Genomic DNA, 26,813 nt, shown 5'->3' with positions numbered 1-26,813 from the left:
ATCTCAGTACCAGTCTCCCTAGCCATCTGGAGACGAATCGGCTGAATCAAACCATCAATAAACCTCCTTACCCTCTCTCTCTCGGTGGGAAGTATGACAAGAGCATGGCGAGCTAGATCGATAAACCGGGTCTCATACTGAGAGACCGTCATAGAACCCTACTGGAGGCGCTCGAACTGCCTTCGATAAGCATCTCTCTGAGTAACAGGGAGAAACTTCTCCAGGAACAACTCTGAAAACTGATCCCAAGTCAAAGACGACGACCCTGCTGGTCTAGCTAAACAGAAATCTCTCCACCAAGTCTTGGCGGATCCAGATAGGCGGAATGCAGCAAAATCAACTCCATTGGACTCAACAATGCCATGTTCCGAAGAACCTCGTGGCAGCTATATAAGAAATCCTGTGGGTCCTCAGAAGAAGCACCGCTGAATGTAGCAGTGAAGAGCTTGGTGAACCTATCCAGCCTCTACAAAACATCTACGGACATAGCCGCTCAATCGCCGGTCTGAGCAACTACCCCCGGCTGAACTGCCATAGCTGGCTGAACCACTAGAATCTGAACCTGGGGAGCTACCTGCTCCGGAGTACGTGTAGCAGGAGTCTGGGCTTCTCCTCCAGCCTGAGAAATGGCTGGTGCTATAGGAAGCAATCCTGCTCGGGTGACACTCTCCATGAGGCCCACCAACCGTACCAAAACGTCCTGAAGAACTGGGGTAGCAATAAACCCCTCTGGGACCTGAGCTGGGCCCACCAGAACTGCTGCGGCTGGGGCCAGAACCTCCTCCTCAAAGTCAACCTGAGGCTTCGCCGCTGGTGCTGCTGCTTGGGGCTGAGCTCTGCCCCTACCTCGGCCTCTAGCACGGCCTCGTCCTCGCCCTCTGCCCCTAGCGGAAGCTACCTGGGGCTCGGACTGCTGATCGGTAGATGAAGAAGCGCGTGTTCTCGCCATCTGCGAAAGAACGGAGTGGAAATCCAATTAGCATTGAGAAACAGAACCGCACGACTAGAAAGAACAAATGTGAAACTTTTCCTAACTCTGTAGCCTCTGGGGGATAAATACAGATGTCTCCGTACCGATCCCTCATACTCCACCAAGTTTGTCCATGAGTTGTGAGACCATGTAACCTAGAGCTCAAATACCAACTTGTCACGACCCGGATTTCCCACCCTCGGGGGTCGTGATGGCGCCTACTCGTAGTAGCTAGGCAAGCCATTTTGATTACTTTTCCATTAATAAACAATTCTTTTTAACAATTTATGACAACAATATAAAACAACAAAACTAATTAATAGCGGAAGTCTTAATTATAGAAACTGAATAAAACACGGAGTAGTCAATATAAGCCTCTACCCAAGACTGGTGTCACAATACTCACGAACTGCTAAGAATTTCTAAATACAAGGGTCTGAAAGAACACATAAGCTGTTTGTCTCGAATACAAAGAGGCAACAGTCTAAAAGGGAGAATAAGAGAGAGACATCGGGCCTGCGGACGCCTGCAAGGCTACCTCGGGTCTCACGATAGTGAAAGCTTGCTCCCGTGCTAATGCTGCTGCTGCTGCTCGAAACCTGGGCCTGTGCAAAAAAATGCACAGAGTGTAGCATCAGCACAACCGACCCCATGTGTTGGTAAGTGTCTAGCCTAACCCCGGCAAAGTAGTGACGAGGCTAGACCAGACTACCACATAAACCTGTGCAATTTCATATATATATATACAGCGGAATCGAAATACAAAACAGATAAACAATATGGGAGGGGAAACATGTTGTGGGGAGTATAATAAATTCCAAATAAGAGTCGTCCAATAATAAAGGAATACAGCACAACTCAATAGTACATAATGAAAACAGAATTCAATCAGTGCACGGCATCACCCTTCGTGCTTTTACTCTCGTCCTCACCAAGCAATAACAAGTGCACGGCATCACCCTTCGTGCGTTTACTCTCATTCCTCACATATATCAATAGAATCGGCATAGAATGGTACATCGTGCGGCACGGCATCACCCTTCGTGTTTTAACACTCTTTCTCATAATAAGCAAACAATGCACGGCATCACCCTTCGTGCTTTACACTCTTTCCTTACCATAAACAAACAGTGCACGGCATCACCCATCGTGCTTTATCACTCTTCCTCACCCAATCAACAATCACAAACAAGGGCAAGGGAATAAATAGACAATAATGAAAATCCCGGCAAGGGAACACAAACAACAATTTAAACCCCGGCAAGGGCACAATATCAATAACCAACAACGTCCCGGCAAGGGAATGAATCATGAACTCTTTTCTTTCTTTCACTTTCATCTCATAGTTCACATTATAACTTGAGCCAATGCTCCAAAGAGTTACTTATCTCATATACCTTCACAATTTGTATTTCAACCCGAGCCAATGCTCCACGAAGTTTCAAGATCACAATTTCTTTCACAAGGTCGTTACAATATATAGAAGTCATCATTTAAGCATGGAAAGCATAACAACAACCAAACTATAAGCAAATAAGGACTCGCGGTCATGCTAGACACCAATTCATAGATACTCGTCACCATGCCTATACATCATACTCGACAATTGACAACTTACAAATAAGACTCAACTCATATTCCCTCAAGCTAGGGTTAAACCAAACACTTACCTCGATGCCTTGAACTCAACTCAAGACTCAACTATGGCTTTACCCCGCAACTCCACCTCCAATCATCTCGAATCTAGCCACAAATTACTTAATTACGTTAACAAACACTAAATGAATCAATTTGAATGAATAAAAATGAATTTTCCAAAGTTTTTCCCAAAAATTCCAAAATTGCCCCCGGGCCCACGTGGTCAAAACCCGAGTTTCGAACCAAAACCCGGTTACCCATTCCCGCACGAACTCAAATATGCAATTTGTTTTAAAATCGGACCTCAAATTGAGGTCCAAATCCCCAATTTATAGAAAACCTAGGTTCTACCCAAAACCCCCAATTTCTCCCATGAAAATCATTGATTTTAAGTTGAAAACATATTAAATGATGTTAATGATTGAAAGAGTTAAGTAAAAATCGACTTACAAATGATTTGGGATGAAACTTGTTCTTGAAAAATCGCCTAAGGAGTTGTATTTTGAAAGTGGGGTGAAAAATGACTTGAAATTCGTCTAAGCATGAAAAATGCAGGTTGCAGATGTGGGAAATGCGAACTGGGGTTCGCAATTGCGAATCCCGACCTGCTACTTTGGGAATTGCGTACAAAAGTTCGCATTTGTGAACCATTGGCATATTTGGGGACTTCGCATTTGCGAATAGAAGCGTCGCATTTGCGAAAGTCCCAGCTTTCGCATTTGCGATGCTATGATCGCATTTGCGATCCCTGTGCAATGTGAGCACCTTAGAATTTTCGAAGGATTCTTCGCAAATGCGAAGCCTGCAGGTCAGATCACACCAGCAAATTTCCAAGTTCAAAAATGCACTCTGTGGCCTATCCAAAACTCACCAGAGCCCTCGGGGCTCCAAACCAAATATACACACAACCTCAAAAACATCCTACGGACTTACTCGTGCGATCAAATCGCCAAAATAACATCAAAAACAACGGATCAAGCCTCAAAACTCATGAATTCTTCCCAATTTTCATAAAACATCAATTTTCCATTTTAAGTCCGAAAAACGTCAAACGACGTCCGATTTCAACCAAACTTTACAGAAAGCGCTTAAACCATATATAAGACTTGTACCGGGCGCCGGGACCAAAATACGGGCCCGATACCACAGTCTTTTAATCAAATTTCATTTCCAGTTTCCTTGATAATTTCAGAAAAACAATTTTACTCAAAAATTCATTTCTCAGGCTTGGATTATCGGAATTCGATTCCGGGCATACACCCGAGTCCCATATTTTTCTACGAACCCTCGGGGACCGTCAAATCACGGGTCCGAGTCCGTTTACCCAAAATGTTGACCGAAGTCAAATATATTCTTATTAATATCAAAATTTAGCATTTTTCACACGGAATTCATATTTAAGCTTTCCGGCTACATGCCCGGACTGCGCATGCAAATCGAGGCAACCCTAAACGAAGTTTTCGAGGCCTCGGAAGCACGGAATGAATGAGAAAACAGGTGATGACCCTTTGGGTCGTCACATTATTTATCTTTATTCTTACACTAAGTTGCTTCACTAACAATGATACATACGACTAACAGAAACCAGTGCTTGATGCTCAATGTGTGGAGTCAAGAGTTGGGGGGAATACTACATTAGAGGTGCCGTGAAACATACCACCTACAGGTCAAGAGGGTGTATCCACAGAATTCTATGTATCTCAATTTGAGCTAGACAACAAGTTTCTTACAGTCAAATTCCAGAAACTAGAATTGTGATACACAACAGTGCAAAAAAAGTTGAATCAACCCCAGTACCATCTCATAGGATCGGCGACCAAGTAGATGGTATTCTTCTCCTTATGAGTATAACTTCGACTTCGCAGGTTAGTGTTTTTATAAACTAAAGATCTATTTCCTCATGGTTTTTAAAATTAAAAGTCTCTACTCACGAATTCAATGAACAACAGGTACCTAAGTAAAGTTGACCCCCATTTTTGGAAAAAGACACCCCTTTGAGGATGATTCAATAAAGGGGCCACATCCTACATTAATCATTCAGGAATATGACAAATGGGTTCGTGATGGTCTTCTCGCTAGACATGATCAGAGGTGAGTTATCCCCCGGTATGTGTATTAAGTTTTTATATTTTAAAAAATGTATATACTATTTTTCTATATCATACTTGTAGAGTAATTTGGAACACCATTACAAGAAGAACAAGGCAACACTTCATATACCATTGGATTTTGGAGTTGATCAAGTTAATTCAAAAAATTAGTTTTACCTTCTATCGTTTGACGGGAAGCTATGGGATGACAACGTAAGTTTTTCCCCTAACTGACTAATTTTCTTTGAATAACAGCATGCATTTGATTGTATTCTGTTGTAGTATTTTTACTGTTTTCAAACACTCTATATGATGAAATGTTTGATGAATGCAATGGCATCATTATTCAGCTGTATTCAGCTGTAGTCAGTATTATTAAACTGTTTTAGTCAGTTGTAGTCAGTTGTATTCAACTGTATTATTCAGCTGTATTCAGTTGTATTTTTCTTGCTTTCAGCTTTATTCAGTTGTTCTCAACTGTATTATTCATATGTATTTCTCTATATTCAGCTGTATTCAGCTGAATACAGTTGTATTCAACTGTTTTATTCAGCTGTATTCAATTGTTTTATTCAGTTGTATTCAGCTGTAGCCAGTTGTATTCAACTGTTTTAATCAGCTGTAGTCAATTGTATTCAACTGTTTTATTCAGCTGTATTCAGCTGTATATTTCTGTTTTCAGCTGTTTTCAGTTGTACTCAACTGTATTATTCATATGTATTTCTCTGTATTCAGCTATATTCTTTAATAGTTTGATTAATTGGACTCACACCATGTAATTAAATTTGTGTATAGCATATTGATGTCATATTTTACTATCTGAGAAAGAAGGGAAAGTACAATCAAACAAGCAATTTCAAGTATACAATTGTTGATTGTATATTCAAGACAAGAATCGCTGAAATCTTCGACAGGTATGCTGATACAGATAGTAATGCTAATGTAGCCAAAGAAGAGGATGTGGTATGTGAGTACATAAGGGGCTACAGATTGCTAGTTAATGTACCTTGGAATACTGTGGATAATGTCTTGATACCAGTCAACTTGAAGGACAAACTACACTGGGTATTGGTTGTTGTCTCATTCAAGGAGAGATATATCAAAGTGTATGACTCGTACAGATCTGCAGGTCATGATGCCTATGTAGCTTCTGAGATTGATAAGCTAGCTAAGCTTGTACCTCTGTATCTATCAATTAGTGGCTTTTACAGAGATAGTCAAGGCATAGATTGGTATACTTACTCAGCATACACTGACAAGTCACATAATGATCCATTTGAAGTTTTTTTCTTATTAGATCTGCCTCAACAGAAAGCTGGGAGCATGTAAGTATTCAATCATCATTCTTTTATGTTATATACAAATCTAATTGTATGAATTATTTTTAATTGTTTCAATCAATTATTTTTTAGGGATTGTGGGGTGCATGTTGCGGCATACGCAGAGTTTCTGAGCACTCCTGGTGAGATTCCACAAACAACATTTGATTCTAATCTACTCCTTCAAAGATATGGTGCTCTCCTCTGGGACTATGCTATGTGGAAGATAGACGTTGATGCCATAAGCGAGAATGAAGCACCCTCAAAGATTGCTAGGCAAATCACGGAGTTAGATTCGTAGATGCAGATAGTGTTAAAGTAGTTTTCGGTTAATGTAGTTTTGGAATATAGCTTGAAGAAGAATATTGTTTTGAGTAGTTTTTTGGTGAAGATGGTATTTAGTTAGAAAAACTTATCACTTTATCATCAGTGTTCGTGTATGACAATTGCAACTTTTGAATCGCTGTTTCACTGGTTTGTTTATAAGTATTCATGCTTATTCTTCAGTTTGTATTCATATGTATCTTACAGGATTCAAGTATGTATTAATATTCAGTAACTTTGCTTGAACAGGTTTTAGGTATTAAACATGTTAATATCCAAGTCAGAAACTTTATGTATTCTGATGGTAGGTTATATTAAAGAATTCAGATGTATCTTTCTGAATTCAGGTGTATTCAGTTGTATTCAACTGTATTATTTAGTTGTATTCAGCTATATTCAACAGCATTCATTTATATGTATCTTTCAAGTTCAGTTAATACATATTAAAGAATACAAATTCATATGTATTAAACAGGTTATACATGTTCAGCTGTAGTCAGTTGTATTCAACTGTTTTATTCAGCTGTAGTTAGTTGTATTCAATTGTATTATTCAGCTGTATTCAGTTGTATTTTTTTGTATTCAGCTATATTCAGTTGTACTCAACTATATTAATTTATATGTATTTCTTTGTATTCAGCTATATTTCTCTGTATTCAGTTATATTCTTTAATATGTATCTTTCAAATTGAGTTAATATTTTCTAAAGAATATAAATTCAGATGTATTAAACAGGTTATTGTCTAGTTAGAGACTATAAATTCAAACTTATTGAAATTGTTATATTACAGCTGAGTATATAGATGTATTCCGATGAATTCTGACTAGTTATGTATATAACTCAGGCACTATCTATAATAAACTGTCAAAGTATATGTGGACAAGGTTATATTCGATTGTATCCGACACATTAAGGCAACTATATGCATTCAGAATCTATTCATGAAAGTCATTTCAGAAATTATTACTTGACAATGAGATTTATTACTTGACAATGTCATCATAAGTATTGACAAATCGTTGAAGCACCAATACATGTCAGAGTGTTAACTATTTATTACGTGGAGCATTTCTACACGTTTGCTTGTTATGTCCTCCCTGCCAAAATATGATACATGAATGTTGATTTTTCGGCTGCAGCAATTCACTTAAAGGTTTATCGCGCTTCTTCTTTAGCCTTCCAGGAGGTCTTTTCCATTTGGGTGGTAGTACAACCTCCTCTGCAACATGTGCTGGTATATTCGAGTCATTTCTGTCCGGTAGCGGGTACACAGGCACATCGTATGTCATTACAACAGTATTTGGTTTGTAATAGTTAGAGCAATATTCTTCTGGCATTAGAAACTTGCTCTTCAATACAGCCCAAGCATGTGGGCAAGGCAATTCATCAACTTGGAACCTCCCACAAACACATTTTCTCTCTAACAGGCAGACTGTGTAATTCCTCCCTCCATCGTTAATCGTATGTAAGTATTCAGTTGATGGTACCACCTATAATTAAAAATAGAAATATAAGTTTTGAGCACATATAACTGAATTACCATATGTATAATGCTGAATTACTCAGTTACATACAACTGAAATATTTGCATACAGATGAATACATCATATATTTAGACCAGCAGACTATCAACTGTAATTAGTGCAGAACTTATATAAAGTCTTCTATACTTTAGGCAACAGGAGGCTAACAAAAACATTAGAAGGATACGTCATGACAGTACATATTAAAATTTTATATAATACAGATTTGTTAGTTGTATTCTGATGTATTCGAATAGCTTTTGCAGCATGTTTTTAGTTATATTCAGTTGTATTCATATCAGATCTTCGAAAAAATATGTCTTGTATTTGTTTGGATTTAGTTGTATTCATATGTATTTATGGTAGTTGTATTTTAAAAAATGATTGTATTCAGTTGTATTCATGCCATTAATTCAGAAAACAATTAAGCTATATACTACAATGACATTAAAATATAACTTACAGTCATACGTGTAGACATTGCCTCATTCAAAGTCAGTATCTCCTGGTATTTTTTTCCAAGCGTCGTGTACGTCTGTGTAGCTTCTTTGCAGTTACTACAATTCCAACGACCAAACATCTTCCTAACTTCTTCGAGGAAGTCGTATATTGGCAATTCCCTTGCTGAAACTAGTGCGGCATTGATTGACTCAGCAATATTTGACGTCATTGTCCATCCCCTGTTAACAGGTGCATACAACCTAGCCCACTTTTCGTATCCAGCTAACTCTAAGTATTCTTTCACCCTAATATCTACCTTCTCCATCAGACTGTCAAATTCAGCTTGTGTGTCTGCTTTTGCCATCGAGAAGTATATCTCGCTCAACTTGGCATGGCTCTTTTTGAATTTCTTATATACGTTGTTCCATAGATGCCATATACAAGCAAAATGCGGTACATCTGGATACACTCTCGATACAGATTTAATGATACTCTCATTTCTATCTGAAACGATGCACATGTTTTCCCTGTCACCGTATGCTATCTTGAATTGCTCAAAGAACCACGTCCAAGCAGCATCGTTCTCTGAATCAATAACACCATATGCTAGTGGCAATATATGACCTGTAAATACAATTGAATACATATTTTTAAAACATGTATTCCAATATTTAAAATATTAACAGATTGTATTATAATTCAGATACTCACCTGCACCATCCAACGTGCTTGCCGAAACGAATGTCCCGGTGTAGTAAGATTTTAGGTGACTTCCATCCACAACAACAATGGGTCTACAATGATCAAACCCCTTTATAAAGGCGTACAAAGATATATACACGTACATGAATTCATTTTTTGGTGATTTTACCATTCTGATGTGGGAACCTGGATATGTCATATCCATTGTATATAAGTATCCTGGTAATTTTTTGTATGAATCAGCCGGTTCACCTCTCAAAAAATTCATTGCCTTTTCTTTAACCCTCCACGCCAACATGTAGCTAACATCTACACCTAAATCTGATTTCACATCATCAATAATATCATTTGGGGTGTATTTCCTCTTATGATTAGTAAGCTTAGGCCTTATCATACCACCTATAATGCTGCTACTTGCATGCCGCTGCTCATACACCTTGTCCTTCAGCGGACATGTATGGTTATCAATGAATTCTCTCACTTTGAATAGTTCTGATTTGTTAATGCTTGAAGCCTTAAACCTCCATTCACAATCTTCTGAAATACATAATAATGCATAGCTGCAAAGAATTAATCATTGTACATATGATTAGCATAAGTGTTTACAAAAAAATTCACTCATATACACACGAGTACAATCTAATTATTTTACATACTGACATCTATATATATATATATATATAAAAAATTTTATACTACTGAATTGAATTATAGCTATATGCATTTAAATACAATGAATACAACTGAATACAATTGTGGGTATATGCATATACTTAAAACCACAGTAGACAAAATAAGAAAATAATTAGAGCCACTGTAATGTAATTATACCAATAAAATACATATGAATACATGTATTTAAGGACCATAAACAAACATATGTTAACTACATCTGTGATAATCAAGAGGAAATCCATAAATACGCATAAATACAACAACGTTAAACTTACAGCTCGAACCAATAATAGAAAATACAAAAAAAATTAAATTAAATACATGCAAACCTGATAGCTTTAGACCTATTAACCCGGAATTGAAACCTTTGAGCTATAGCATAATTCTCCATCACCTCTTTCAATGTAGCCTTATCCTTATACACTTGTCCAGCCATAACCTCCCTTTGATTAGTTTTTGAAATTATCAAATCCTTGTGGAGTTCGAACACTCCAATCGCTTCTCCTGAATTGACAAAATCTAGAGCCAGTGTATTATCTGTATCGGAATCGTACCTTTGAACTGCTTCGTCTATTTGCACAATGTCGCCTTGATTTAAACTACCTCCGAATACAAGTTCTTTTTCAATAGTTGTTATACACAAAGGATACATCCCACATTCCATGTTCTCTTTTTTCAATTCTACATACACTCTGTAACCCATATCATTGTGTATTTCTATTGGCGTGCAATTTTCTTCTACTTTGTATTGAATTTTAATGGACTTTGAGCTCAAATCTATACCTAGTTGATTAGAAATCGAAGCAACCAGATCATTAAAGGAGGCATACTCCTTTATCAGTATTCCCTCAATTGAAAAATCGATGTAATTGCCCTCATCGTTCCACTTGCCAGAATGACGCAACAACACTGTTAAACTTGCCATATGTATAAAGGAATTATACCGTATTTTTGTATATAATTTGTATCAATCTAATTTTCCGTGGTTGAATTGATATATGCGAAAAGAGAAAAAGGAGAAGTGAATGGAAGAACTTCGAACAGATGTTGCTCTGGTTTTCACTGCTTTTTTTTTATTGAATGGTGTATGGCAGAATACAGATTAATGGGTACTAGTTTTTGTTCGTTGAGTTAAATTAGGAGAATATCATGTGATTTGATTTCCTTCCGTTTTTAACTAGTTTAACCTTCCAGACTTTGCGCAGATACGTTACTGTATTCACGTTAATGCCGCGTGAATACAGTTAAATACATATCAACATTAGCTGGAATTCCCTTTTTAACGCCTATTTTTTCTATTGTATTAATGAATACAATAGCTTAAATACATAAAATACACTGTATAAAAACATAAAAGGTATCTATAACACGTAATATAGCAAAAGGTATCTATAAATGGCTAATTAGACCTAAAAGATGGTACTTCATGAAAAATTCGTGATTTTGGGTCCATATTTATAGCTTCATGCTAAAAATATAATTATTTAGGTGCCTTTTTTATAGAATACCTTCTACTGCTAGGTAACTGAAATTTTCTTAAATATGGCCTACTTATGTTTTTTTCTCTTTATTTTTTTTTACTATAATCTGTATCCCCTTTTTTCAATGATTTTAAATTGTGTAACACATAATTCTGTTACAAGCAACGTTGGTAACTGATTTTTTCAGTGTTTTTCGTTTAAGACAATTCATGGAGCAAATAATCTATATCTATATTTATATCTATATCTATCTATATCTATATCTATATTATTATAAAAGTATGAATACAATGTCCGTTTACAAAAATAGCCTTAAACATTTAATTTATACAAGGACGGAATCGTAATCACTTATAATATAATATTAAATTTTGGATAAGTTATATATAGGATAGGATATATGATGAACCGAATATATACTTGCCATCAGTTATGAAGTAAATCGAATCCAACTTTGATTAGAAACGCATGTCTATAAAAAGTTTCTTTTTAAGAACAAAAAATCTTGCACCAAATCTTCCGGATTTTTTAGGAAAAATATTCCTATTCATATTAATCGTTCAGTTTTTGCTTCTTCTCAATTTTTATCTACTAAATTTTTGAAAGCTAAAGTGTTATTTCAAAGAGATAATCTATGTTGTATAAAATTATACGTTTAGAATTTTACTAAAAAATTAGAATTTTGAAGTCCACTAACAATAATTTTTTTTATCTATCTATATTATTATAAAAGCACGAATAATGTATGCTAAATGTTGAACGACTAAAATATCCCCAAAATATTGATCGCTTTTATGCCCTTAATTATTTGTAGAGTTTAAGGATCTAATTGTAAATTACCTAATGAAGGAATTTTTTTATATTTAATCTACACATACATGGACCCTACAAAGTTTATCCTAATTGTATTAGAAAGGTACGTCCATAATTGGTGTTATTACTTGTAAGCTTGTGTTTGTTTCTATTCATATTGTAATGACATCATATATCTATAAGAATTATCTTATGAAATATAAAGTACGAAAAATATAAATTTTTGACTGTCCTTTGGTGTTCAAATTTTAAGGTATTCAAGGGAACAATTTCTATTATATGATCATTAATTATATATGATCTGGCGAAAGGTCTATTGCTTAATTTGGTCCAAGTTTCAAACATAACCAACTAATTATGCGTTAAGGTATTCTCTCTCTACTTGAGAAATTATCTTTCTTTTGCACTTTTTATGTTATTTATCTAATTAATGATCAAAATTATAGTGTATGTCCCTTTCTTTTTATAGTATTTCTGGCGCAAAAAAGAAGAAAGCCTTCTTAAATGTCGTGGGACTAAAATATTGTTGTTTCTAATAGTAAAGCTCATGTAATATTCTCTTTGCTTTTTTATTTTACGGAAGATGAAAAAGTCTGCTTTAGTTTGCTTAATAATTCAAATATTTAGGGCACTCTACTTATTTTGACATATTTTTTTGTGTGCTTATTTTATTATGTAACATCTGTGTCCGGTGAAGTTCTCTCACTATTCTCATCGAACATAGCAGTTAATTCTTCTTTTGGATTTTCAATCTTCTTAATTAAAAGATGACTACTTTTTTATTAAAATCAGTAATATTGTAGATATACTTTCAATAAATCTTTACCGTATGTAATATCATAGCGACAGGCCAGTTCAGATATATAGATGCTTTTTATACGGGATGATGTAGTTATCAGGAGTTTGTTCTAGGTGCATGTTGGAACCAAAACCAGATGAAAATAGAAGGTTAACGATATAGACATAGTTGATTAATTAATAAAAATATGATTGATGCTAATATGAGATAAAAGAATTTGGAGTGACGTAAAATATGTGATGATCTGCAAACGCACATTGATTTGTTACATTAAATTGTTATATTAAGTGGGTAGTATTGTCTAAGATAAGAATTGAAATGTTCGGTCACATAAATAATTGACTGAAGATTTACGTGCAACGCACGTACATAGAGACTAGTTATTATAAAAGCATGAAAACATTGTCGGTTTACAAAAATAACCTTATATTATTAAGCATAATAACTCATAAAAGAACATAACCGGAATTTTATATATTATCCTTATAATCCTATTAGTATCATGATATAATACTACACGTTAGGAATCCTACATGATTACCTTTAGGAATCCTATTAGTATAATTACTTTGGGGCTGTTTAATTCATATAAAATTGAACAAGTAAATATCATTAGTCANTGGCGAACTTGCTTTGGGGAAAAACGTATTAGTAGCTTATATGCCGTGGGAGGGTTACAATTCTGAAGATGCAGTACTTATTAGCGAGCGTTTGGTATATGAAGATATTTATACTTCTTTTCACATACGGAAATATGAAATTCAGACTCATGTGACAAGCCAAGGCCCTGAAAAAGTAACTAATGAAATACCGCATTTTAGAAGCCCATTTAGAAAGAACATAACTAAAATAACCTATTTTTTAGACTACATACATTCTATGCTAATTTTTAATATTTAAGATTTTAAAATTAATAAAAAAAATTCTATTAAATTCTCATTAAAAATATGTAGGAAGGTTTAATAAAATAAATTTTATAAAAATCCTCCGTATTTTTTTTTTTTGGTAACTAAATATTTTTATTTTTCACCAAAAGGAGCTTTACAAATCAGTAGCTAAACTATCACAGTTAGCTAACCTTTCTGATCATTCTCTAAAGCTACTAGATTCTAAAAGTATTGACTATTTCTCTAGTTTTTGCTACTGCTCTAATACTACAAATACAAGCAATTTCTCTCGCTATGGATTCACTACTTTTATATATTTTCTCAAAAGTTCTCATATTTCTCTCTATCCATATGCTATGAATATATTCTGTATATATCATCTTGAATATCTGTGCAGTTCGAGTCTTTCCTTTAGCTCTTCTAGTTATCTCCTGTTGATGCCGCTGCCAGTCACGTGCATTCATTGGTTTTCCTTGACCCCACTTGTTCACTATGTTCCATATGTCTTTAGCAAGAGTGCATTCCCAGAATAGATGCTCGTGTGTTTCTGCTACATTTCTACACATGACACATTGTGTATCAATTGCCATACCCCATTTTACTAACCTATCAGTGGTTAGTAATTTGCCCTGTAGTTGTAACCATAGTGTGAACTTTGCTTTAGGTCGAGCTGCATTGTTAAACATCAAATCTTTCCATGGTACTCTTGTTTCCTCTCCTATCAGTTGGGTATATATCTGTTTTGTGATGCTTCTTTCTTTCTTGACTCTCCATTGTATTCTTTCAAAGATTGTCCTGGCTTCCATGGTTTTCCTTGTCATCCAGCATGCTTGTTGTGGGATTGCCATTGTTTCTATTGCTTGGCCTTTAACATAGTATGCATGGATCCATTTTATCCACAGTTTGTCTTTTTTCTGAGCAAGATCCCAAAAATTCTTTGCTATAGCAGCTTTGTTCCATTTCTGAAGATTTGTCAGTCCCAGACCACCAATACTCTTTGGAGCACATACTCTTTCCCATGATACTAGAGCTTTTTTGGTGATGGTATTGCAACCTGACCATATGTAACTGCGACAGTAGGCATCAATTGTTTTCAGAACTTTGGTAGGCAGAACAAAGAGTTGAGCCCAATAAGCTTGGACTCCAAATAGAACATTCTCCACCAACTAAACTCTTCCTCCATAGGATAACTTTTTTGCTGTCCATGCTGAAATCTTTGCCACTATCTTTTCAATGAGTGGTTTCTATTGGACTAGAGATAGCTTCTTAGTAGATAATGGTACCCCCTAGATATTTAAAAGGTAGCTCCCATTCAATCAATCGCAATTCCTGCATCATTCTTTCTCTATCTTCTCTGCTTACACCACCAAAATATATTGAACTCTTAGCCAGGTTTGCTTTGAGTCCTGAAGCTGCTGAGAACTGATTGAAACATTGTTGGATCGTGATCACTGATGATAAATCCCCTCTCGCAAATAGTAATAGATCATTAGCAAAGCATAAGTGTGTGATTGCTAGCTTTGAGCATCTGGGATGGTAATGAAATTCTGCTTTCTTTCTTAGTTCCTTTAGACTCCTACTCAGGTACTCCATTGCTATAGCAAATAAGAATGGAGACATAGGATCTCCTTGTCTAAGACCTTTAGTAGCATTGAAAGGGATTGAAGGCTCTCCATTTATCAGAATAGTATAACTTACTGTTTTCATACATTATAGGATCCAAATGATGAACTGATTAGGGAATCCCAACTCCACTAAGACTTGTTCAATATATATCCACTCCACTGAATCATAAGCTTTTTGGAGGTCTATTTTGATCATGAACATTGGTGAGATATGTTTTCTGGTATAAGCTTTCACAAGCTCATGAGCTAGAATAATATTGTCTCCAATCTTCCTCCCTGGTATTAAACCTGCCTGAGATTCACTTATTATAGAAGCAATGACTTTTTGGATCCTTGCTGCTATAATCTTTGATATCAACTTATACATAATAGTGCAACAAGATATTGGTCTATATTCCTTCACTGTTTTGGGATTATCATTCTTTGGCAACAATGTGATAGCTGTACAGTTGATGGCTTTATACATCTTCCCTGTTCTGAAAAATTCTATTATTGCTACACATACCTCTTCCTTAATGATTCCCCATGCTTTTTTGAAGAAGGTAGTATTATAGCCATCTATCCCAAGAGATTTATCTTCACCAATGGATTCAAGGCCTTGTTGGACTTCCTCTTCAGTAATTGGAGCTATCAGGTCTAGTTTTTGTTGATGAGTCGGTGTTGGTCCTCCTTTCATATTCAACTTGTTTATAGCTGGCAGTTCTTTTGCAGAATATCCCATTAAGGATTTATAGAACTTTACAATTTCCTCTTGTATTTTCCTTGGTTCTGTAAGTATCTCACCTTCTAGTGATGTGATTTCCTTAATAGTTTTCCTCTGACTTCTCTCCTTGACCACAGCTGAAAAATATTTTGTGTTTGAGTCCCCTAATTGGATCCATTTGGCTCTTGACTTCTGTTTCATGATGTTCTCCTCTATCAAAGTCCACTTTTCCAGGCTTTGCATTTAGCCTGTCTTGTGGATATAACACTGCATTGAAATCTCCAACAACTAGCCATGGCATGTTTATTCCTTGAGCCAGAGTTTTAAGTGTTTCCCATAACCTTTTCCTTTCTTCACATGAGTTATACCCATAGATTACTGTTATAACACATGTCTTATTTGATGCTATTGTATTAACTTGACAATGCAGTAATTGAGCTTCTTCTTTCAACTTATCAACTGTGTATAGTCTGCTATCCCATATTAGCCATATTCTTCCATTTACTGCACTCATGTAAATATTCAGGAATCCCCAGTTGGTTACCACATTAGCTGCCACAGTTGTTGCCTTGTGCTCTTTAACTTTGGTTTCAATTATTCCTGCTAATGTAATATGATTTATTTTTGTATATTTCCTCAGTTTCTTCTGCTTATACTTCTTATTTACACCCCTTATATTCCAAAAGAGCCACTTCATTTGTTAAAAACTTGTTCCTCCCCCTTTGTCAGGAGGTGCAGACTTGGATCCACCTTGATCTCTGTTTAACACTGCAAAGACATTCTTTGTTGGTACTGAGCATAGTATTGGGAACTCCTGTAGGTTGAGTTCTGGTACCTTGTCTTTTCCTTTGTCAGGGGCTTTGATATCATTCCTCTCCCTTCGTTTCTGATCCTGCATCAAACCAGTTGATTGTCTCTCCCCAGCTTGCTTGTGCTTGCCTTCTATTTCAATGTTTCTAACCACAGTTCCAACCTCCTGATTTTCTCCATTCTTTTTGTTGTCCTGTTGCTCTTTTGGTTGTTCTTTTGTCACCCATCTCAGCACTATTCTCTTGTGTCCTTCTTGCTTAGCTGGTTGTTCATCATTCTTTCTCTGGTCCTTTGGACATTCATGACCTATAACTTGACATTTCTCACAGAATAATGGCTTCCAATCATACAATATAGGCTGTTGAAATACTCTGCCATTAGGATCCATTACTTCAATTTGGTCAGGTAATGGTTTTGTCACATTAACTTCCACTAGCATCCGGTCAAATGACACACGTTTTTGTTTGGCTGTGCACTCATCTGCATACATTGGTATTCCTATGGCACTTGATATCCTACTTAGTGAATTTATCCCCCAGCAATTCATTGGCAATTTTGGCAGCTTGATCCATAATGGTATTTCAGTAGGAAACTCCTTATCAAAATCAAATTCAGGAGTCCAAGGCTTTAAAATAATAGGTCTACTATTAATAGTATATGGTCCTGAGCATAGTATTTCTTTCATATCATCAATTGATTGGAATTTGATGATGAAATACCCTTCCTCATGCACAAACAACTCTGGGCTTGCAATTTTGTTCCACTTTAAATCTATATATATGCTCATTGCATTATACCCCAGGCAATCCCCAATTACAAAAGCAATTAAAGCTCATTTCCATTTTTCAGTCTCCCGCTCCACTTCCTCCTTTTCCAATTGAATAACAACTCTGCCATCTACTAATTGAGGAGCAATATAAGCTAATGTCATACCGTTTTCTACAGATCTGTTATTCGCAAAGAGACTCGGCCATTTTTGAGTTGGTTGTTGTACTGTAGCATGCAGCACTATTCCATTGGGTTCCTGAGTTTTTACCTCCTCGATTTGCTTCGATTCCACTCTAACTGTTTCTTCAGCTTCTTTCATCTTCAATTGTGCTGGATCTGGGCTCAATTGAAGTTTCTTAGCACTTGTTGCTCCATTAGACGTTGATCCTAGCTCTTTCTGGACCAGCTCACCCATTTGCACAGGTGTAACTTGAGTTTGTTCATCGACTGTAGTCTCCGGTTGCATGCGTCCTCCAACTGAGCTTCCAAAAGTGACTACTGGTAGTTTCCTAGGTCTGCCGCGTCCTCTTCCTCGTCCGCGACCACGTCCTCCTGCCATGGCTTTCACACCGGCGTAGGTTTACTAACTTGCGCCGAGAGCATTACAGGAGAGAAGTGAATCCTACGTATTGGCAGTACATTACCACTACATAATGTCTAATACGAAGAAAAAATAAAAGCAATATTAAATGGACTGCATAAAGAGTTGAAATTAAGAAAAAAATACCCCCACGATTATTTTATTTTATATTCGAACTATTTTCCTATTTAAATAATATTTTTTTAATCAATTTTTCGTGTAATATTAAAAAATACCCAAATATTAAACAACAACTAAGGGGTCGTTTGGTTTGAATACGGCTTATGCTGGGATAAGTTATGCTGCGATTATTTTTTATCCATTGTTTGGCATGTTGTATTAAATATGGAAATTCCATAATTTGTAAGAAGAATGTATAAGTTATACCGGTGCTAATTACCCCATTCTCTATAAGGTATAAGTTATCCCGGTGTTAATTTTAATCCTGGAATAACTTATACTTGGTTTGCTAACCAAATGAAGTATTAAGGTGGTATTAAATTTTTATACCAGCACTATACCTTCTTATACCTCATACCAAATGACCCCTAAGAGAATATTTAAGAATATAAATGTATGAGAAAGAGAAAACAAATGGTTGGTAAGAGTCAATACCACTAATGATTCTATAAACATAAAGATCTAAAAGTGAAATGTCATATCAATCTTTTACTATTTGAAAATAAAATTTATGGTGAATAAAATTATAACTAAGATTAAATATTCAAAACAAGATATGAACTAATATTAAGATATGAATCAACATAGAATAAATTATCTTTTATGTTAAAACAAAATAATTAAATCTTTTAATTAATTATTTAGCAAAGAATCCGATTCAATTATTTCTTAAATTCGTCATATGAGTAAAATTGTTATTCAAGATAAAAATAATCTTAGGCTATATAAATTTATACCATAAAAAAGAGCATTAGAACACAAAGTAAAAAGGTTAGTATATTATTAAGAATCAAAATGCTATACAAGTGTATGAGGAAGCACAATCAAACCTAAATCCTAAACAAGAACAGGCTTTCAAGACTATATTATAAAGAGTCGACTCTGGTATAACAGGATTATTCTTTGTAGATACCTCCACCTGAATTGAAATGATATTTCTACGTCATGAATTACTTGCAAATATCATATCAAGCGGCATGACACTGTTAGCAATAATAGCAAGTGGTATACCAACAAAGATTTTATTGTGAGGCCACCCACTTTAGATTTGATATACCTCTTCAAACAACTTAAATAACCATCACAAATATATCAAAGCAGAGCAATGGTGCTAAATTTATAAGGAAAGCAAAATCGATAATATGCCATGAAGCACTTATGGCTAAGTGTCAAATGATCGAAATAACTGCCTAGAGTTCTAGAGATATATTGGATATTAATGAACCGTTTGGCGAAAAATTAATGGTTTGGGGGGTGATTTCTGCCAAGTACTATCAGTAGTTCCAAAAGTTGAGACTATAAAAGCTAGCTTGCCAAAGTTATACTTCTGGCCTCAAACAAAAAAGATTCAACTGACAAGAAATATAAAGTAAGAACATATCCAGTATTCAGTGTCTTCTTGCTTCGTGTCGGAAATGAAGAAGAGTATCCAATAAAAGATGATTTGGTTCTTCCTGAACATTTGGTTATCAATCCCAATGATAATAGTAGTGCATTTATGTCACGACCCAAAATCCACTAAGGGTCGTGATGGCGCCGGACACCGCTGTCAGGCAAGCCAACCAAATACTTAATTAAACTCCAATTTTAACAATTTTGGAAACCAAGATTTTCCTTTAAATTTCATAAGTAAAAAGATAACTGCTTCAATTCAAATTAAGTACTAGCAATCACTACAAAAATATTTAAAAACCATCTCAGAACCCGGTGTCACAAGTGCATGAGCATCTACTGATAAGGAAAATAAAATACAATACAACATTCGTCCGGAATACAGTGGACGGAAAGAAAATACAATTTACTGGAAGGGACTTTACTAGCTGCGGGCCGCCTCGAATAATGCAACTCACCTAGTCCCCAATCATCCGTGCTGCTATGCCTAGTGGGCTGCTAGAGATAAATATACCTGTGTAACAAAATGCACAGAAGTGTAGTATGAGTACGTAAAAAAAGTGTACTCAATGAGTATCCCGTCTAATCTCGAAGAAGTAGAGACGAGATGGTCAACTTCGACACTTACTAGAGGTCAATTGACAATATACTAAAAATGTGAGGAAATCATGGATTTATATGGCAGTCCTAATTCACGAAGCCAGAAAACAGGTAAACACCTTCCACAAATAATCAAGAATTTTCAAGATTTACTCTTTATTATCTTATCAATTTATATCAAGCCACGAAGGGCAAATTTCACATTTAAAATTCTCAAGCAACAATATAACATGCGCAAATCACACCGAGGCGACGGCCCGATCCAACAGAAATAAACTGTGCACTTGCCGAGGGTAGACGGCGCGCCTATAGATGCATCTATTTAATCTGCCGAGGCGTTCGGCCCGTTCCATAAATAAACACATACCCTGCTCGCGAATCATGCACGCGACGCAGGTACACATAGAGATACATGCTCAATCAGTGAATTAAGAACTTATAGGGAATATTTATCCAAATAAAATAATTCCTCTTTTTAACAATTCAGAAAAAATGATGTTTAATCTCCTTTTAAATTTATTTACTAATCCAAGGTGATTTAAGCAATTCAAGCTATCAATAGGTTCATAAATCATCCAAGTATGAAATGCTTTTGGGCCCTAACTACCCGGACAATGACATAATAGTAGCTACGCACGGACTCTCCTCACCTCGTGCGTACGTAGCCCCCGCAAATAGGAGCACATAATCAATTATTTCACCTATGGGGACAATTTCCTCTTACAAGGTTAGAAAGGAGACTCACCTCGCTCCGAAGGTCCATAACCGGCATTCCACGCCCTTCCGAAGACTCTAGTTGATGCACCACGCTCCAAAACTATCCAACGGTTACGCAAATCCATTAATATATGCTCAATTAATCATTACAATCTAATTTATAGAAATTCCTAACTCCGATCGAAAAGTTGCCCAAAACGCCCTCGGGCCCACGTGCCCGGAATCCGAAATTTTTCGAAGATAAAGATTACCCATGACCTTAGGAACTCAAATATATAATTTTCACTAAATTCCATACTCAAAATCGTGGTTAAATTCCAAGAATATAATTTCTAGGTCTTTCTACCAAAACCCCCAAATTTCAACCAATTTCATGCTCAAATCCTTACATAATTGATGTATTTAACTTAAAATGGATGGGGATATATTACCTTGACGTTGAAGACGAAAATCCCTCTCTTGAAGCTCCCCAAAAATCGCCCAAGCCATGAAAAATGTAAGAGAAATGACCAAAATCCGACTTTAAAACAACCCCTCTGTGTCCAGCTATTTTCGCACCTGCGGTCCTTTGACCGCTTCTGCGGTTCCGTAGGTGGGGTCCAAATACCGCTTCTGTGGTTCCTCTCAAGCCTCCCCATTTTCGCTTCTGCGGCACGCCATTCGCAGACGCGGTCCCGCTTCTGTGCGGTCTTCTCCAGCTGCCCCTCTTCCGCTTCTACGACTATCCTTCCGCAGATGCGGTTCCGCTTCTGCGGAATCTTGATCGCATCTGCGGTCCTCGAGCCTTGACCAACCTTCTGCTTCTGCGGCTTTCTTTCCACTTCTGCGGGCCGCTTCTACGGCTTGCCCACCGCAGAAGCGAAAATACCAGCAACCAAATCCTTCAGCTGTCCAAAATTCCAAATTTCGATCCGTTAATCACCCGGAATCCACCCGAGGCCCCCGGGACCCCAACCAAACATACCAACCAATCCCAAAACACATTACGGACTCGCTCGAGGCCTCAAATCACATCAAACAACGCAAAAATCATGAATCGACCTCCAATCCAAACTTAATGAACTTCAAAAATTCAAACTTCTATTTCCGATGTTTAAACCTATCAAATCACGTCCGATTGACCTCAAATTTTGCATACAAGTCATATTCGACATAACGGACCTACTGCAACTTCTGGAATCGGATTTCGGCCCCGATATCAAAAAGTCCACTTCCGGTCAAACTTCTCAAAAGCCTTCAAATTTCTATCTTTAGCCAAATGGCTCCAAAATGACCTACGGACCTCCGAATTCACTTCCGATCGCGTTCCTAACTCCAGAATCACCATACAGAGCTATTCCCGGACTCGGAATCCTAAACCGACATCGATAACACTGAAATGCACTTCAAGCCAAACTTAAGAAATTTCTTCAAAAATGCTAACTTCCACAATAGGCGCCAAAACGCTCCCGGGTTATCAAAAACCCGAACCGGGCATACGCCCAAGTCCGAAATCATCATACGAACTTGTTGGAACCTTCAGATCCCGATTCCGAGGTCGTCTACTCAAAAATCCAATTCTAGTTCATTCTTTCAACTTTAAGCTTCCGAAATGAGAATTCTCCTGCCAATTCAACTCTAGACTTCCCAAAATTCAATTCCGACCACGCGCACAAGTCATAATACCTGAAATGAAGCTGCCTCAGGCTGCTGAACGGAGTGCTAGAGCTCAAAACGACCGGTCGGGTCGTTACATTCTCTCCCACTTAAACATATGTTCGTCCTCGAACGTGCTGAGAACTACACTGAAGTAGTCTGAATCACCGGCTAACTTCTCATGCACCTTCCCGTGCTACCACCACTCACTTGAGCACATTAGCTTGATCAGTTCTGAAGATATTCCCTTTTATTCAAGCAGATAGGCCTTAGAGCCTATTTCCAACATCCGGAATTCTCTGTCAGGCCTGTTTCCAACATACGAACACCGTATCAATCACTACACGTTGTACCCAAACATGATTGCATAACTTTGCTGAATTCACATCTTGCATCATTTTACTCACCGGACCAAAATTACATTTTCTGATCGACTTAGTCAAAATTCCCCGAATCTGATGCTCCCATTGCACCCCATGACATACACAGGTCTTACTCTAACTCTTACAATACCGCCACAACGGAGGAGATGTGCAGAAATTCATGATCAACTACCGAATCAACCAATCATTTGGGTCTATACTCCTGACAATAACCATCACCTCATTCTGAACCAAATGATGGTCTTAGCTCCTTAATGTGCTTCATATAGTTAGATTGCACCGATCCTAAATCCAATGATCTCGTCTTACCCAGTACGAACTGCTCAGGCAATAAGCCACCCCGGACATAATCAAAAGCCACATATGATGCTGCAATGTGCCAATAGGCTACCATAACGAACGCGATATAAAGGAAAGCAAACTTTGAGAAGGAAACTCAACTACACCGCTCGCGAATCATACATGCGACGCGGTGGACTTAATTAACAAACACCCCGCTCGCGAATCATACATGCGACGCGGGCACACAGCTAATATAAGCTTTCCTCATAAAATAGGAAACAAAACACATAAAAACAGATACGAGGATCTGTACTCAGCTTCACACTGTTGCGGCGCGCAACCCGATCCAAACAATATAACCATGGCGGCGTGCCACCCGATCCACCCATAAAACTCGCATAAGGAGATACGCACCGAGCTAGATTGCTCATTTCAATAATATACCGAATATCGGTCACAAGCACACTAAGTGCATAATTCCATCCCTGGGGAGACATATAGTGCCAGAAGCCACAAAACTCAAGCACGACTGAGGTGCGATATACGATTTGAAATCTCAAAAGCATCCTGCTCTTATAACATCATCTCTACGCGGATCCTCAACACATAAGCAATTTCTCAAGCCGTCTCCCAACTCACACGGCGCAACACATCATTAAATGAAATGTTTGGCAACGAAATAACACCATGACTACTCCATAAGGAGCACATTACTGAAATGAACACAGCTGACCTGACATAGAGCCCAAATTCATATTTAAACCCATCCACCGACCTCAAGTCAATCCTGATCATATCAAACTAAGCCAATAACCTTTCAAAGGTCCATATAATTTCCCTCTTCTCATAACACACAAGGACAACCATCATAACCGGAGTACTCATCCACAGTCCACAACTCAGTAACGGAGTGCCCTCCAGGCATATATCCTCAACTTATCGATATCATCACAAATCTTCATACTTGGTTTAATTGCTTCAATCAATCAAGTGACTACATGTCACACTTACACAATCTTCCTGTGGGACTCGCTCCCACAACCTTCCGAAATGCCTAACAGGTCCACACATCCAAACCATCGGTTGCACTAACGCTGAAAAGTGATCAAGAATCATCAACCATGACACAAGCCCTTTTTTACAAAACACCAATCTCAGGTGACGCTGAAGACAATACCAACTTACCGTAAACATCGAAACTCCTTTCCTGCTCATCTGAGCCCGTGACATCCTTGTCCACACCGAGCTGCTACCTTGATCTTCACTGCAAATTCCATACCACTCACTGCACTCAACATGCCAGTATATGGTAGAACTCGTTTTTCATCATAGTTTCGGAACCACCAATAGGTTAACACTTCATCATATACAAACTTTTCAGTTGACTCACTTCAGGAGATCCATAGTATCACACAGGTGAATTCCCATAATCGTAGAATATGCAAACCTCTAAGTAGTGGCCTAAGCCACCATTGCCCTACCGAAAATTCTGCTTCCACATAACAAGCCATAACAGTAGAATGCTTCTGAATAACATCAATTGCGGAGGCTGACAAGCCTAATACGTACCATCACAAATCACTCGCATAACTCGATCACGCTGAAGGAACTGATCACTAACACCAATATGCCAAATTCAACTATGGCTAATCAATCTACCTTCTTCCAGTTTATCCTTGATTGCCTTAGAGATAATACTAACTCCATCCAACACATTACGTACTCCATTTGCACCCATCTCGAGTGACCTCGAATCACGAGACCATGCTGTCCCGAATCCCGCGAACCACTTCATACCTTCCTTGCGCGCATATCCTGACGCTTCCCACATGTCCTTCCTCGTCCTTTGATATTCAGTGGTTGTCTTACATAAAAATCTATCTTCGTGGCACTGGAACCCACAATTGCTGCTAACTTTAAACCTTTCCGAAGGTCATCTTTATCGAACCGTCAACATTAGAAATACCGATTCAATCCTGAACCTCCGCACCCTGCGATATCTGACAGTTATATCTCCAATACTATTTCATAATATCTTGCCCTAAAGGCAAATTGTAGCAGATCATAACACCGACAAACTTAGTACGTTCAATTAGGACAACGACACCCCATCATAGAAGAAAACTCCACCACGCTTGCAAATACCAAATCTCATTACTTCCACCATCCCGCATCTGGCCATCTCTAGTCCGCTTGCCTTTCCCCTGCCGGGAATAAGATACCGAATCTCTTGATTAAGCACTGAGTAAACCTCCCTTCAAGTCATTCACTGCCCCGACGCGTGGGCAACATCCTACCATCATATCACTACTGCGAAATAGTCATTCATAAGCATCATGGCAACTTGTTCCTAGCCTCAAAGCCCTCAGAAGTACTGTTACTAAGCTGAAACAATAAAATATTCTTCCATAAAGCGACGATAATAATCTGATCAGCTATACCAGGAGATACATCCTGTATCACATCTGTAATACCATACTCTTCAATTCTCAATTATTAACAAGCGTTTTGCGTCGCATAAGGTTGAGTAGGAAGGAAACAAAGGCATAAGCCTCACAGGAATCAAATCGCACGATAAGGAATCAAGAAGGGAAGTACTCCTAACAGTCCTGCAGCCTCCCGAGGATAAGTACAGACGTCTCCGTAACGATCCGCGAGACTCTACTAGACTTGCTCATGACTCGTGAGACCTTAGCAACCTAGTGCTCTGATACCATGTTGTCACGACCCAAAATCCACTAAGGGTCGTGATGGCGCCGGACACCGCTGTCAGGCAAGCCAACCAAATACTTAATTAAACTCCAATTTTAACAATTTTGGAAACCAAGATTTTCCTTTAAATTTCATAAGTAAAAAGATAACTGCTTCAATTCAAATTAAATACTAGCAATCACTACAACAATATTTAAAAACCATCCCAGAACCCGGTGTCACCAGTGCATGAGCATCTACTGATAAGGAAAATAAAATACAATACAACATCCGTCCGGAATACAGTGGACGAAAAAAAATATAATTTACTGGAAGGAACTTTACTAGCTGCGGGCCGCCTCGAATAATGCATCTCACCTAGTCCCCGAATCATCCGTGCTGCTATGCCCAGTGGGCTGCTAGAGATAAATATACCTGTGCAACAAAAATGCACAGAAGTGTAGTATGAGTACATAAACAACGTGTACTCAATGAGTATCCCGTCTAATCTCGAAGAAGTAGAGACGAGATGGTCAACTTCGACACTTAGTAGAGGTCAATTGACAATATACTAAAAATGTGAGGAAATCATGGATTTATGTGGCAGTCCTAATTCACGAAGCCAAAAAGCAGGTAAACACCTCAACAAATAATCAAGGATTTTCAAGATTTACTCTTTATTATCTTATCAATTTATATCAAGCCACGAAAGGCAAATTTCACATTTAAAATTCTCAAGCAACAATATAACATGCGCAAATCACACCGAGGCGACGGCCCGATC

At 37.4% G+C, this 26,813-nt stretch overlaps 2 protein-coding genes across 2 annotated transcripts; both read right to left on the bottom strand.

Moving 5' to 3' along the window:
- Positions 1–7,391: 7,391 nt before the first annotated feature.
- LOC109205758 lies at positions 7,392–10,608 on the bottom strand. The gene is made up of 4 exons (XM_019368503.1): positions 10,013–10,608; positions 9,018–9,568; positions 8,329–8,930; positions 7,392–7,832 (listed from the first exon to the last, which is right to left on the bottom strand). Exons 1-4 carry the CDS (start codon positions 10,606–10,608, stop codon positions 7,392–7,394), a joined length of 2,190 nt encoding a protein of 729 aa, XP_019224048.1.
- Positions 10,609–16,691: 6,083 nt separating this feature from the next.
- On the bottom strand, positions 16,692–17,588 carry LOC109205757. The gene has a single exon (XM_019368502.1). The coding sequence runs from the start codon at positions 17,586–17,588 to the stop codon at positions 16,692–16,694; it is 897 nt and encodes a 298-aa protein (XP_019224047.1).
- Between the last annotated feature and the right edge of the window lie 9,225 nt (positions 17,589–26,813).

The sequence above is a fragment of the Nicotiana attenuata genome, unplaced genomic scaffold (genome assembly GCF_001879085.1).
Source record: "Nicotiana attenuata strain UT unplaced genomic scaffold, NIATTr2, whole genome shotgun sequence".
Taxonomy (NCBI): Eukaryota; Viridiplantae; Streptophyta; class Magnoliopsida; order Solanales; family Solanaceae; genus Nicotiana; species Nicotiana attenuata.
Note: the sequence above shows the minus strand (reverse complement) of the source record. Positions and strands in the feature narration are given on the sequence as shown.